General features: G+C 40.6%; 1 protein-coding gene across 3 annotated transcripts in view; it reads right to left on the bottom strand.

Annotated features, from left to right (window-relative positions):
* LRP6 (LDL receptor related protein 6) overlaps nt 1–16172 on the bottom strand; it is a 121623-nt gene that overhangs the window by 40890 nt on the left and 64561 nt on the right. For all 3 annotated transcript variants that reach the window (XM_027702484.1, XM_027702482.1, XM_027702481.1), the window contains 2 exons: nt 8850–9246; nt 7870–8041 (listed from right to left, as the gene is read on the bottom strand). In XM_027702484.1, coding sequence (XP_027558285.1) covers nt 7870–8041; nt 8850–9246 — 569 coding nt within the window. The remainder of the gene's footprint in view (nt 1–7869; nt 8042–8849; nt 9247–16172) is intronic.

Consider the following 16172-nt stretch of genomic DNA (forward strand, 5'->3'; position numbering starts at 1 on the left):
TCACAGCAAAATAAGAAGCCCTTGTGAAGAAAGCCAAATCAGACTCAGTGAGGTTATCTGATGGCTCCAGTTGTTTCGATTTGAGGAATTTCTGTGTTTTCCCTTAGGTAACTGACTGTTAGTAGAGGTTTGTTCCTTTCTAGGTGAGACATCTGCACAAACTGAAAAACAATTTCCTAACTCCAGTGTGAAAAATCTAGGAAGCATGTATGACACATGACTGTAGATCCAAATGTTATATACTTCAGTCAGCTCCATGCTGGGCCATTGGGAGCCACAAGGCCTACAGAGCTATCATCAGCAAACCAGGACTGCTCAGCTGTTAGCAAAGATTGTAAGAAACACTCTGAATCCCTAATGTGGAAAGTCACTGCAAATTTCTGCTTGGATGTGTCTTGAGTGTGGGCATCTGCCTCTGATATGGTCAGTCCAGGCTCTTCTTAGAGGTAATGGGGAAGAAAGTTGCTTTCAGAGTAGGACTCATCTAATCTTTTCTAAACAGTGTGGAAGTGCTGATTTTAACATTTTTAATAAAGGCAACATAAGGCAACTTAATGTGCTGAATATATCTATATCTCATAAGATGAAAACCAACTACAGATTTTAGGGTGAATTGCAGATCTGTGACACAAGAACCATTTTAAAGCTGAATGTCAAAGTCTTCTTCGCATAATTTTTAGGGCACTAATTTCACTTCTTAGAAAAATACCACGCTTGGTACTCAGATCAGAGAGTCAGGTTACTCTTGGACCCAAGTTCTGGCTATATCTACCCAAAATCTTCCCTCAGTATCCTCTGTTATGAGGTGCTGGGAACCTCTCCCTATTCCATTAAGTATGACAGCCTGTTGATAGCAGATCCCTCAGGACTTCGCTGAGAACTGGTCAGCACAAGTGGTTTGTAATGTAATGTCTGAATTTCCACGTTTGAGTTTTATTTAGATAATCTCAATTTATCAAAAGCAATAAAAAGTCAACTGTTTAATGTTCCCAACTTGAAACCAGCATGGATGTTTTAAATATGTTTCTTCTTTTTTACTTTTGCACTAGAACAGCTGGGGGTTGGACTAGATGATCTCCAGAGGTCCCTCCCAACCCCAACAATTCTGTGATTCTGTGAAAAGTTACATCTCTAAGTGACAATTCTATAGCACCATATTCAAAAGCCAAAGCAAAAAAAGGAAATTTTTTATTTATTTTTTTTTATAATAACAAACTTACAATGCCAGGAGGTCCTGACTCAGCATTTGGGGTCCACAGATAAGAGTCCACTCAAATTCTTGTGTCTGACTCTTTGACAGTTAGGAGACCTTACTAATAAGTGGTCTGTGGCTGTCATTTGCTTGCTTTGTAATACAGTTTTACTATCTTGGTCTGCATCACAAAATTTAATTCTTCCTTAAGTTTCATTCAGAAATTTAAAAATATACCAGGTATAAACTAATAATATTTTTTAAAAAAATAAGTCCTTACTCTACTACTAATTTAAAAAAATCTGATTTTTTTTCCTAATGGAGGCCTAGCAGGGGTTAAGAAATAGCTGGAAATTCCCTGACAAAGTAAGCTTTAGATTTCTGAAACTAGGATGGAGTCCCTACCCTCTGCAGCACATACTTGTTTTTTGTTGAATGAAGTTCCCAAGTGCCACAAATATCCAAACCAGGATGTGGCCAAAATTCAACAGCAAAGCAACTTCAAGTATTTGTTTCAACTACCTTACTTCTTAATACCTGCAAAAGTTTAATGCAAGTACCCAAAAGCAGCTGTGTTCAAGAGCTAGGAATTCAATGGTTTCTGCTTCTCCATTTTCAAACCTCTGCTTCAGGTAGGGTGGATGGGGTAGGATCAGTAACCAGGCTTACAAGTCATCAGCATTTCACAGTACAAAGACTAGTGCTATGAGACAAAACTTCTCAGTCACAAAATAAATGGTGAATACTTAAAAAACAAAATCTCCTTATTAGGGTAGCAGTAAAATTGAGGGAGTTGTCACTGGAGGAAAATGCAGCCCTGCAACTTCAGGACTGGAATATGAATGAGAATGTTTTCTAGATGCCAAACTATTAGCTCCTAGTTCAAAGGCAAAAAGGTCCTCTCTGTTCAAGATTTTTGTGCTCTAAAAAGTCTTAGCAGCATCTGCTTTCTGTTGTCCAGCAAGGCTGGGTTCTGAAGACTTTTGTGTACTTAAGCTGAAAACCAGCAGGATGTAATACTTTCCATATTAATCATGAGGATTAGAGACAGTGATTCCAGACACAGCTATTAGATTTGGGAATGCACAAATACTTCAAGTTAGAGCTGCACTCAAAAATCTCTAGATAATGGTTGGATACCTATAGGAGGCCTTTCTTTACACTAGCCACTAGTAGGTGTTAGCGAGTGTCATTTCTGGCTCTAGAAACGAAGAATAGAAAAGAGGATGAATAAAGAAAAATGAAGCAAAGACTGAAAAACTGTGAGAAATCAGCCATATCATCATGATTTACTCTTAGTGCACACAGCAACACATGCTTGTAACCATTTAATTGCTTTATTAATATGAGCTTTGCTTACCATTTAAAATCCAACCTATGCCTTAAAACAGGTAGCGTGTGTGCAAAGACAACAAATACTCACTTGAGCGGGAAAACGTAAGAGCTCAACAGAGTAGATCGTACATTTTTAACCTCCCAGCACGGCAGGAAAAAGCTTTAAACCTGTAGCAAGTCAATAAGAAATCTTCCCCACTGGTAAGCACAATAGCAGCCATCCATTTCAATAGAAGTTTATCAGCAGTGAAACCTGACCAAGATAAATGAGGAAGCTGTTGAGCCCCAGCCTGCTCCTGCCTGCTGCAGGCTGCCAGATAAAACGGGAACAAAAGCTCCCTGCTGTACCCCCTACCAGCCTCCATTAACCCCTGCTGATGCTTTATTATCATCTGGGGGGCTCCAGAACAGCATAGCATTAATCAGTGGGTAAAAAAAATCAATAATAAATAAATAAATAAATAAAAAATAAATAATAAATGCTCATTATGTGGCAGTAATGAACCAGGAACACAGCTCGTAAGAAACATGCAGTTTGGTAGCACTGCGATGAATTCCACATGCAAGGGGAAAAAAAAGAAAAAAGCAGGAAGGATGTAAAATCATGAATGAAAAAACTACTTAAGGGCAGGAGAGGCAAGTACAAATGTGATTCTCCTGCTTTTACCCCCCCTTGCCAAATATATACAAATTCATAAAGCAAAGCAGGGACCACGTCACAAATATCTTTCTTTCTTGCACCTACGCCAGTGTCCTTTCTCCAAATGTAAGTTTAAAACATTCAGGGAAGGCCAAAGCATCTTCTATTACACTGATATAAAAAATGGATGGCAAGGACATGGAAAGTGCAATAACTCTCCTCAGGATTCATGGTTGCCATAGGAGAGAAGGCAGTGTGAGCAAACAGAAAGACTCCAAATCTTAGTAATATTTTAGCAATCACAGATTTTGATAGTGTCATTGCAGCCTGAGATATATTTCTATAGCCTGTCACAACAAAGTTAATCTCTCATAAAAGACTATAAAAGAAGCTACATAAGATCCAGGGGGAAATTCACTGATATTCATCAATAAAGAAACCAACCACTATGTCTGCATTACTTAGCATATGGGGCAGTGTCTCAGTTCTGAACAGGAGAGGGTTCATTTCTGCAGTAGCCAGAAGGGGTCATGGCCAGGACCTGGAGGTTACTCTGTACCCACTCATGTCATTGCCAGAGGAAGGGAGTCTCATCCCAGGAGAAGGGGTTCCTTCTGGTGGAATAAATATGGTGGAAGGAGCCCTCAATATTGTGTGTGTGTGGGGGGGGAACGACGTGAATAATTTCTTTTCTTGTACCCTCTGTCATTACTATTGTTGCTGTTACCGCTGGTTTTCTTAATGCTGTTTCCAAGTAATTGATCTTATCTCAACCCATGATCTTTACCTTTTGTGCCTCCAATTCTCTTCTCCATCCTACCACAGGGCAGGGAGGTGGGGCAGGGAGAGGGAAGGGGAAGGAGGGGAGCAAGCAAGCAGCAGCATGGTTTGGAGAGTCTCAGTGGGAGCACTAAATTGGGGAGCACCATTCCTAAACCACAAAGCCTTATTTGGCACCCCACGTGAGGCTCCAAGGGTTGAGATAACAACAGATCTGCCCAGAGCAGGTTGGAAACAAACTTATCTAAGGATCTGTTGTATCAAATACAGAACTGCTGGTCACGGTGTTGCTTGGTCTGTTCATTGGATGTGGTACCTAACCCTGCAGATATTCCCATATGTGCCCATCCCAGTGCTCTTTTCCAGAGCAGGGAGAGGGATCAGGATTCCTTTGTTGCTGTACTGTGGGATATCAGTTTATGACATTATTAAAGGGGTGTGTTGCTCTCCTACCCTTACCTCTGGCACTACCCTGGTGTGTCCATTAATGATTGTCCCCAGCCTGTGAGGGGAACAGGGGAGGATGACTTTCCCCCTCTCTTTCTCCCTCAGGCCTGTTACAACAGCGTTTGAGGATTTTGAATTTCCCTTGGATGTTAAGGAAAGCATGTTTTTGATGCTAGGTCTACCAGGTCTCCTCAGTGCAGTCCACACCACGTTTAGAGCTACAGAAGAGAATTTTAGGAGGGTCTTTCAGAGATCTGCCCCAAGGGTGGATAGCCTTTCGTGGCATGGAATGTGGCAGGACATGGGCAAGTATTTGGAGGACTTCTCTTCTCCAATGGTTTGTAAGTTCACCCCTGAACAACTACAGGACCCTGTTCAAGTGCCAAAATATGTGAAACAAAAATGCTGTGGCAGCTGTAATGGTTAATTGTACAATACTGGTTGCTGAATGCCACTGACACTGTATGCTGTAACTACCACAGACAATGAGGTTGGACTGCTCCAGATACACCAATCACGAGCTCCTGATGCAGCTGGCAATCAGCCAACAGCACACCAGCCCTCCTGTCCTGGAAGACATCTAGGATGGGTAGAACCCACAGACATGGACTGAATGAACTCAGCAGACAGCTTGGAGGCACAGCCACTGACTATGGCAATGATCCCTGTGCTTGTGCACGTTATGTGGAAGGAGTTGTCAGGTATTCTCTGTTGTCAGGGGTTTCCATGTGAATAGTTTCTTTCTTGTACTCTCCCTCATTGCTATTGTTGCTGTTACTGTTGGTTTTTTTGCTGTTTACAGTAAACTGTCCTTATCTCAACCCATGAGCTTACCTTTTGTGCCTCCAATCCTCCTGTCCATCTCACCACAGAGGGGAGGGGGAGGATAAAGTGAAAGAGCGGGTGTCTCGGTGGGTGCCCTGATTTGGGGAGAACCATTCCTAAACCACAACAGGTGGGGACAAAAAAAAAAAAAATCTACTTTGGACTGAACTATTCTCTTGGATAGACACCCCTACTTCATCCTACAGCCTTTCCATGCTCTTACTAATTGCAGAAGCCATACTGAATATGTGTGCTGATCACTACCAGGATCATTGATTTTCAACCCATTTTTGCCCCTCTGAAGCGCAGTTAGCAAGCAGCAATACCACATCTAAGGAAGAACATGAAGTGTTTCCTAAATCTAATATAACAAGCTCACAGAATAAAGATTACCCGCACCTTCAAGGAATGGAATCGCCTCAAACACAGGAAAAGAGACACTGTATGGGTTCAGTCCAAAGGTCCACCCATCCCAGTATCCTTTCTCAGAGAATAAACAGAACTTACACTTACAGAACACCATAATACATCAAATGCATACCAGAACTTTTCAAGAAGACTCTACCTTCTACAGCAATTTACACTTCAGTAATCTGTGGTTCAGAAGGCAATTCTATTTGCCAGTGAACTGCAGTGGAATTCCCTTTCACAGACCTGCCCAGTCTTCCCAGTAACACATGTAAGCTTTTAACACCTATAACCACTTCCACAACTTACCACATGTTTGAAGAACCATCTGCTTTAGTTTGTTCTGCACCCATCATCTCACATTAGCTACAAGGGCCAATTTCTTCTGTCAAAACAGGTGTGTGTGTGGAAATATTGGTCACCTTATACATAATTTTATAGATCTCTGTCACATATATCTAAATGAACACCTTCTGCAATTAAAAAAAAAAACATACCCACATCCTCAAACAAAACTAAAATCCAAAACACCAAAGAAAAACTGTGGGAGAATTTCTTCTCTGTTGCTTTAAAGGTTTTAGCCAGACTGAAGATTGATTGTACGTTGATAAGAGTTAACAAATGTTAACATTTTATAAAAAGCACCAGAAGTAATATCGTAACTCTAACACTTGGAGACCCTTAGGAAAAAAAAAACACAAGTCATTCTGAAACCTTAGGATGATGAATCTTCTCTGATGCTCTGCATAGATGTCACATGACAACCTGGAACAGACTCATTCTGCTGGCTTACATTGATTGAAGAACAATGAAATGGAAATTGTCCCAAAAGACTTTGTGCCAAATCAAATATCTTCTGTCCTGCCACAGACATGGTAATGTTGGCACAAACATTCTATGATGTGTTCTAGCCACTTTGACAGAAATGCAGCAGTGAGCTCATGGCTGATCTAGATGAAAATTTCTACACAAACTGATCCAGCACTGAATAGAACCATTAGTAATGAATAAGGAATCTCAATGTCTTGGCAAGCATGACAGCAAAGAATGCCTAACTTTCCTTTTGCAAAATACATTCAAGTCCAAGAAAGTATAAGGGCTGAAGTGCTCAATCTGTTATAAATAAATCTCTAAGCATAGCTAAGACTATTTTCCCCCTCTTTTTGCAGAGCTGCTGTAATGTTAGGTGAATTACAGACGATAAATCTTGCTTTCAGGACAAAGAAAACTCTGCTCCCTGAGGCTTTCCCAAGGACTTCTTCAAAGCAACTCACCTTGCAGGACTGGAGTTACTTTGGCTCTGAAGAAGAACAAACAATTATGTGACCTTTCAGCACATGACTATGACTTCACCTTGACTGATTTCCAGTTATAAATAAGTAAAAGCAATTTTGTAAGGCCAGAAAAGATATTGTGCCTAATATAAGTGCTAAAAGTTATTTGCAATAGTAAAGAATCAATAAGGAAAGCTATAATTCATCAAAAGAAAGACAAATATACCAGAATTTAGCAAAGGTAGCTGGTGTTACTATGCGCCAGGCATTAGTCAAGTTTTCTGCTTCCAAGAGAAGCTTTTGACAGTAAACTGATGCAATACTAAACAACACCATTTTCTCAAAGACTGACAGATAATAAATGTCAGATTTGTTTCAATCATGTTACACAACAAAATAAATGTAAGATTTTCAACGTGGGAGAGAAGAAAAAGTGCCTTTCTTTTAATTGTGAGTTTCAACAGGACATGTCAGAAAGAAAGGGAAATCTATCCCCTTGCTGAAACTCTAATAAACCAAGTGAGAAGCAAAGTATAGAGGATTTCAGTGAGTACAAGTAACTATATGTGAAATGAGATTTATTTCTTCAAAATATGTTTTAGTAGCATCTAAGCTGAGCAGCACAAAGAAGGAAAGATGATTTTTTTAACCTAAAAACATTAATCCCATTAAAAAGCTTTTTCCCCTGATGACCTAAGAATTGACTTATTTAACAAATCCTTCTCACACATGCTTACAAGAGAGCTCTACTACATGGATGTAATTTCCATTTTACACACATTAAAATGAGGAAAAAATAGTGAGTAACTTGCCCAAAGACAGAGAAGAAATGGAGGTGTTTCTTAAAACAAAACTCAACCACTATCCCACTGCTCATTCGGGTTATATCAGAATATGAACACCTAGAAGAGTAGAGTAACTACATTCTATAACTTCATGGAATCAGAAATGCAAGTACAATTACAAACCTCTATTTTGTCTGTTTTGGCATCTCCCCAGTATATTTTGCTTTCTGCATAATCCAGTGCCAGCCCATTGGGCCAGCCAAGAGAGGTATTCACCAGCACAATTCTGTCTGAGCCATCCAATGCCGACCTTTCAATCTTTGGGATTTCTCCCCAGTCAGTCCAGTACATGTACCTGCAAAGGAAACAAAATCTTAAGAACTCTTATTAATCCAAACTTTCAATATTCACATAGCTTCTTCTGGACTGCTCTTCCCCAAACCACACAGCATGCAGAAAACTACATTTCTAACATAAATATATTTCTTTACCTAGGTAAGGATGCCCAAACCATTCAGAAAGAACTGGCATGTACACACACTGTCCTTTTAAGCAAAACTCAGTCTGCTCAGCAAGACAACATAATCAGTGCTATTATCTACAATAAACAAGCAGATCCACACAGTCCCCAAAAATATTTTTAAAAAGAATAGTACATAAAGACACATAAGATGACTACCCAGGCGGTCAAGATAGAGCAGCAGTCCTTGTACCTCGGACCTTTTCAACTTTCAAAGAATCCCAGTATTTTCATTTTGAAGGCTCAGAAGTTTATCACTGCATCCCATTATCTACATGCAAGTAGACAGAGTATCTTCTTTGTATATTTTAATAAATAATAATGGCCAGTCTTCACGAACAAAGATTTGGGGAAAGGTCTTTTACCTTTCCAGCCTGCGCAATGGATTTTTTAGGTGAGACACAGCATGCGCTGAACTGAGCCCACCCTTTAATCCTAAGGTTCATCTGCCGGGGCCAAGCAAGCTTGGACAATGGCAGTGAGGTCCTCAGGACGTAGGTTTGTTTAGAGTGACCTTCTCATAGATGGATGGCCTCACAGGGCTAACGGGCTCCATCTGCCCGGGAGGGACTGGGAATCGAACCTGGGTCGCAGCGGTGAGAGTCCCGCATGCTAACCACTATGCTCACAAACAGCTCCTCACCCAGCCATGGGATCCAGCACAATAGCTCTGGGTTCTTCCAGGTCTTCTGATATCAAGATTTTCCTCATGGTCCCATTGAGTCTCGTAACTTCAATACGATCTGTGCCGGTGTCCGTCCAATACAGATTTCGGGCAACCCAGTCCACGGCGATGCCATCGGGATGTGCAATCTGGGCTGTGACAACAAACTGACTGCCCGACCCGTCCAGAAACGAGCGGCGGATGGCCCTGACTTCATCATCCGTCCAATAGATGTACCCTTCCAGAGGATCAAAGTCGATGGCAATGGCGTGACGGATGTCCTCCAGCGGCAAAACGATGTCGGTAAAATCCGGGGTGTCCAAGGAAATTCGCCTCAAATCCGTCCGGCGGGCTAAAAGCAGCAGGGCAGTGGCACCTGCGTGAACGAGACAAACACAACCATCTCACAAACGCTGTGCAGTAATCCTGGGAATAGCAAACCTGATTCTGTGCCGCTTGGAACAAGCTAAAGTGGCTACCTTGATTTCATAGGACCTAAACAAACCGCTGGGCACCAGCAGAGAACTCCGCTCAAAGGCTTCAAAAGTGAGGTTATTCTTCTGCAGAACAAGTCAGACATGTTTATAGAGGAAATTCAGTGGTCATTTCCTTGTCCAGAATTTATCATGTTGAACGTGTTTTCTACCCACATCCTTCCCTCCAAAGATACTGAAATAGATACGCAGTGACGATGCTGCTGTTTTATGCAAATCAACAGATAGCCTGCAACCTCCTAAATGAAAAATCAATTATATAAATAATTTACTTACTATTTGCTGTTGTTGGTTAAGGGACAATCTTGACAAACAAGCTGCATGTTTCAACAATGCCTTAGAAGTGGAAAAAATGTAACACAGGAACACCGCAAGTAAATCACTACTGAGAAACTCTTATCAGAGCAATCAGATTTAGGGACAGACAACTGTCCAATGACTATGCAGAGCAGGTGGGCTATCAACTTCTTCCACATTTGTTGAGAAGAAGCTTATTGAAGACATTAAGATAAATAACAGTGTCTTATAAAGTAATTTTGAGCTGGCTTTTGAGTCAAAAGTCAGAATCACAATAAATAACTAAGATCAACTTGCACTGCAGAAGATGTTTTCACATAGGCAACACAGAATGTTTAATGCTACTCAGTGACACTTACTGTCTAATCTAATTAACTTTCATTTTCTATTCTGCCACTAGATTTCAATGTAATGAAGGATAAACAACCACCACACCCCATTCCAATTAAAACTGGCTTATCAGTTTGGAGTCTTAAGGAGACAAGAGCAGCTCAGGCCCCAAGGAAGCCTGAGCTAGGGTGAAAAATGCAGGCATAATTGCAGGGAAAGTGTGGTGCAATGGCTCTCCTTAAAGAGAGGAAAGGGTTTGGCAGGGACTGATGGAGGGGTGTAGGGAGGGGAAGGTTTAGAAAAATAAATGTGTGAACTTGCAGTGAAAATGAGCAATCACCAAGCCACATTCTGACCATGTCTCAATCTTGATCTTAAAGAGGTATAAATACGGCCTAGAAGACTGAAAGAGCAATAACCAAAGTAAGTAGGTTGGTGATGAAAGAAGAATTTTGGTGTCTGATGCCAAACTTATTTTTTAAAAAGACAGTAATTGATGTTGGTGCTAGTTGAAACCTCACTGCATGCCAAGCTTTGGAGAGATGCCAAAGCAGCCATTGCTTCATTTACAGCAAGTTTATTGTGTTAAAAACATCTAAGACACTTTCACAGTGCTGCAAGAAACAGCACCTTTCAACAACTGAAGTTCAAAATATTATTACAAGTGTTTCTGATTAGTAGTCCAGTATGGATTAAGATCAGCTTTGGGATCTTCTGTTCTAAAACTCCTTGTGTTCAGAAATATATATACATACTATTCAATTGTTCTTCTAGTGAATAACTCATGCATTAATTAATCAGGAAGGGGGAACCTGTAATTACATGTCTATGTATCCTCCAAAATACTGCAAAGCATGTGACGTAGAAAATGGAAAACAGGCATGCTAGTAAGGTTTTTTTATAATTACAGAAGCAACTAATTTTGACACAGGAGTCTATATGTACATCTGTATTTTTTGCTACTAGAGTATAACAAACAATTCAGCATCAAGATTCAAGCACACAGGTGCATTATGGTCATATAAAGTATTAGTACATCACTAACCCCAACAATTTAGGTTCAAGTAAGGAACAAACCCCTAGTACTTTTTCTTACCAACCTCATGGTCATTTATCCAAGTTACCTTTTAAACAAAACAGTGACAATCATAGTAAAAACCCCAAACAATAATAACTTTTTTGCATTATCAAGTTGAGCAAATGCACTAACCTCAGAGTTTGAAACAGTTAAAAAGCCATATATTGTCTACCATATACAGAAGAAGTGTAAGGCATAATTTAAAAAAAAAATTAGGTGCTCTAGCTGAAGTTGACAATCATTTTAAAGAACCAATGCCAGGTCTCCCTGGACTGACTCAGCTGAGTATAACCATTCCCTTTCTGAAACTCACCCTTAAAACTGACCAATTGACCTTCCCATTCTTCTCAAAGACAGCCCATTTCAACAGCTTCAGTATCCTGCTTTCAGGCTGCAACTGTTGTTTAAGTCAAATAACCCACTGTGTTTAAGCTTGAATTCAGCACTGGGAAATGACTGGCTTTCAGCTAACCCATGTTGCACTCTGGAAACCCAAGCTAAGAATTTCATGGTCTTTATCTGGGGGCTTGGCTAGCATTCCAATCCCTCGATCAAACACCACCCCTCACCTCTCCAATCAAGCAACAAAAAGTTTAAAGCTTACTTTAGAGCTATTACCCAACCATTTGCAAATGAACAGCTCAGCTGCTTTGTTAGATCAACAGTCATTCTGTTCAGAGGAAAGAAACCCAGCAGCAGAGAAGCATCTCACCTCAAGGCAGGCTGAGGGAAAGATCATTCTGCAGACCTCTAGGCTTGTCCTGACAATAGCAAAAATAACAAATGCAAGAGCTGGGTCTATATATGGACTGATCCCATTATCACCTTGATTCAAGCAATCAAGGAAAAAAAACCAGCAAAACAGGTGGTCTCAAAATTGTGGCAAACACCAGCTGTGCCAAATTTACCTGGCTAGGCACTGATCACCCACCATTCAGTGAGAAGACTGCTCAAGCTACTCAAGGTTGCCGGGACTTAACAAAATCAGTCAGTTTGGTTCACTTCTATCCCAAAGACCAGTTATGAAGGAAAAGCTAAGATGACAGCAGGACCTCCAGACTTCTTGACTCTTGCCTCTCTTAAGAAAAATCAAGCCTCTAATGATGAGCACGATGGAGAATAGAGAATCTTATTTCAAAAAAAGAATAAAAGGGCAGAAAAAACCAACACAGGTTGCATGCCAGCATCTTTTTTTTTTTTTTCCAAATTACCAGCACTTATTAGGAGAACTGGAATGAGCCACAAACATATAAAACACCTCAAACCTTAACTGGTGCAACTCAAAAGGTGCATGGAGGCTGCAACCAGAACTCTGACCTCAGCATACATATGCAGAAGTGACCAAGACAAACACACAGGAGACCTGGAGCAGAGTTCAATGCCCTTGCTGCCTTCTTCTCTCTTAACTACTGGCCATCTCTACTGCACCCAACACTGCAGACACAAGGGCATCTCCAATACAGAGTTGGGTTTAAAGGCACAGATCACCAGGAATGCCAAGGTCTGTGCTCACAGCCTTCAAACTCCAGTGCCCAAAGTTCCCATGCACACACCTGCAGGCAGAGGAAGCAAGAATAAGGCTGTCCTATATTTAAAAGCAGGTCCCTCCCCCCTCCCCAGTCTTACAACCCCACAAATTCCCAAACCGTTCAAATCAGGGACTAAGCTCAAGATCTTTTTAGCAGTGCCTAAAGTCACAGGATATGCAGGATAGTTAGCAATTTTTTGAAAATCAAGTCACTTACTTGCCTAAATACTCCAGACCCTCCGTTTTGAGAGCTTTAGCCTACTTTTACTAAGCACTTTGAAAGCTGGGATTACAAGCTCACAGATGGTACATTACATTAGTCCTGGAACTAATACTTTCCTCAAAAATTCACTATTAAAATTCTAAATAATTTAAATCTATGTGCTAGCTGAAGTCAAGGGAAGGGGGAGAAAAGGGGAAGCATGCAGATACATGCAATTGCAGAGTTTAAAGTCCCATGCCCTTCTAATCTTTTACAATTAATTACTTTTCCTTAATGATACACAGACCTCAGTCATTTGTAAGTTACTGAACTTTAAAACATCAGTGGTTGCTGAGGTTGCTGAGCTACACAGACACATGCTCAGGAATTCATACATAAGGAGTGCTAGACCCAAGACATGTATAATGCATTCTCTGTATCTGAGAAATCAAGATTATTTATACATCCCAAATAGAATTACTTCACACTTGGACCAAAACATTTAATTCCCAAATGTCTTTCCCCAGTTGTAAAGTCACTATTCTGAAAGAGTACCTGATACAACAATACAAACAAGTTTTTTTCATCTAGACAAGCTCAGCCACAGAACTACAAAGGCAAAGGAACGTGCATCTGAAATTAATCCCATTTTTTCTTTCCTTCAAAAGAAATGAAAGAGTGAGGGTGTGAAATTCACATCTCGATCTGTGCAGTCAAATCAGGATTCTGGCTATTCTGGACAAAGCAAATTACCCATTGGGCAGCCCTAAATTGCAAAAGGAAGTGCAAAATTCTGGTTACTGCCTCCAGGCCTACAAGCAAAATAGGATATGAGCATCCTTTGTCAAAATAAAGACCATTTTTCCTGGAAGCAAACAGAATGGCCAAAGCAAGGCTGAAAGCTAAGTCTGAAGCAGTGCTTTTTCTTCATGAGGAAACTCACACCTTCTTGCTGAAGTCACCATTGTTTTTTTCAGTATAAACCACATATTTGTACTGGCAGTAGCAAATTGAAGACACAAGTAAATTCCTTAGAGGCAAAGACAGAAGTGAAGCACATGGACAGAGAGATCTTTAAGCACAAATAAGAATGTAACTCCAATGACAAACTAATTTTTGTAAGAAAATTTAAGATTGTTTTACAGCTATCAAAAGACCATTTACATGTAGCACTGCCAACTCAGAACAGCAGTGCACATAATACTGAAAAAGAGAAATCCCAGTTATGTTCTGCAGAAGGACAATAAATTACCAAGAATATGACAAGAGGAGGTAAAAACTCCCCGGCAGAAGTGCCTGGGTGCTCAGAAAGGACTCTTCGCTTCGGACATTGTTGATCAAGGAATATCTGGACATGAAAAAACTTACTCTGCCTCATTTTTCTTTGAGGTACAGGGATTTACAAACTTTCACCTCAGCAATGGGGGATCTAAAACCGTGCTACAAGCCCACATCTCAGTCACTTAATTTTTTTTATCTGTATTATGATTTATTAGAAAAATAGATAATTTTATTCTAAGCTATCATCCTTTCCTGAAACACTATGGAAAATTGTTTCAAAATTGGGGCGTCAGTGTGTGTGTGTGTGTGTTTGTATGTGTTGTTGTATTCAAAGATCTTACAAGAAATAGTAAAACTCCTCTAAGGTGTGATATAAAAAAAACCCTACAAAACCCAGAGAAACTAACACTGCGAGAAAGGCAAGGGAGGAAAAGATTTCCTATAAACCAAGATTATTCAAAAACGCTAGGTTGTCATGGAAACTGCTCAGGGAGGTCAGCCAGCCTCACCTTTGGCTGTCAGGATCATCTGTCAGTGCCAAAGCACTGCAAACACCACAAACACACACTCAAAATTCACCCGTCAAAAATCTTTCCAGTCCAGGCCAGTACTCTCAACAACACAGCATGAAATTAAGTTCTCTCCTCAAAAGGGCTCATTTCATCATGAAGCAATTCAGTTTAGGAACCAGTCTGATTTTCGTCTACTGCTAGAAGACAAAAAAACCATCTTAAAGAAGAGAAACTCAGCGTCATTTTTCACCTTTCTTCACTTACAAGTCACCAGCCCCTCCTTCCCCCACAGTCATGTACGTGTCCTAATTGCAAACAGAGATTTAAGCACTCAGTGTTTCAGCATTTCAGCACAATAGCTATATACTAAAACTATCCAAGGTAAAAATGTTCAGTTCTCAGCAACAGTTATAAATTCTGAGACACAAGAAACGCCTAAAAAAGTGAATTGATGCTTCTGAATACCTCTGCATGAGAAGCTGAAGTCCTTTTAACAAGGTTTTGAGGAGGTTTTTTAATTCCATTCCTCTACTTACCTGGGGTAATTTACTTTGATACACTACAAAGGTGCTGTTCAGCCCTTAGCACAGGCCAGTTAACCTGTCTAACAGGTTACCTCCATGAGGACATAGGGCCAAACTGGAGCAGTGAAACAGGCACTTCTGTGATACAATGACCTGCTCCTTGGAACACAGCACGTGGGGAGCAAAAAAGATACAGCCCCTCTTGCCTGAAGTCCCCATCCCTTTTCCTACCAGCAGTAAGCCAAAGGGAAGGAATTACTTTCTCTTGATCTCTCCAGGGCTTGTTCCAACTTTTGTCCTTAGTCCTTCAGCCTCTGTTACCTTTCTGTTGTAGCTACGCTTGGCAAGTGACCAAACTTTGGCAGAATCACAGAACATCCTGAGTTGGAAGGGACCCCTCAGGATCATCCAGTCCAACTCCTGGCCCTGCACAGGACACCCCAAGAAACACACCCTGTGCCTGAGAGCATTGTCCAAACACTCCTGGAGCTCTTGCAGCCTTGGGGCCCTGAACGCTGCCCTGGGGAGCCTTCACCGCTCCCCATCCCCTACGTGGACTGTCTGTGCAGCTCTGCTTTGGCAAACACATCTGTATTAAGTAACAACTGCTTTGTTGTTATCAGCTGCCACTAAGGAGTTTATCTGTGCATATCAAGTGTTTTCAAAACAAGCACATGGATTCATGTCAAATTATGACTACATATGACCAACCCAGAGCAGTATTATTAAAGCTTGTTCCTTATACCAATGGAAAGGGAAGAAAACATTTTGCTTGTGTATTGGTAAATTCTTACAAACAACCCTGCCAGGCTAAACTAGGAGCTGTTTTTCACATAAAAGTAGCAATTTATTCACACAGACATTCAAAAATAATCAGCAGAGAGCATGAAATAGCATGAAATTAAAGAAAACGCTGAACAGTAGCTGACAAACCTACAAGAATTTTTAAAATATAAAACTCCAGTTAAAAAATTATTTCTGTATACATTTAATTTAGGCTATTTACACTAAGTTCTGCTGCATCATTTCTTCTTCCATTTACCTTTGTCATAGAGA

This window comes from Neopelma chrysocephalum, unplaced genomic scaffold, assembly GCF_003984885.1.
Source record: "Neopelma chrysocephalum unplaced genomic scaffold, ASM398488v2 Primary Assembly neopelma1_188, whole genome shotgun sequence".
Taxonomy (NCBI): Eukaryota; Metazoa; Chordata; class Aves; order Passeriformes; family Pipridae; genus Neopelma; species Neopelma chrysocephalum.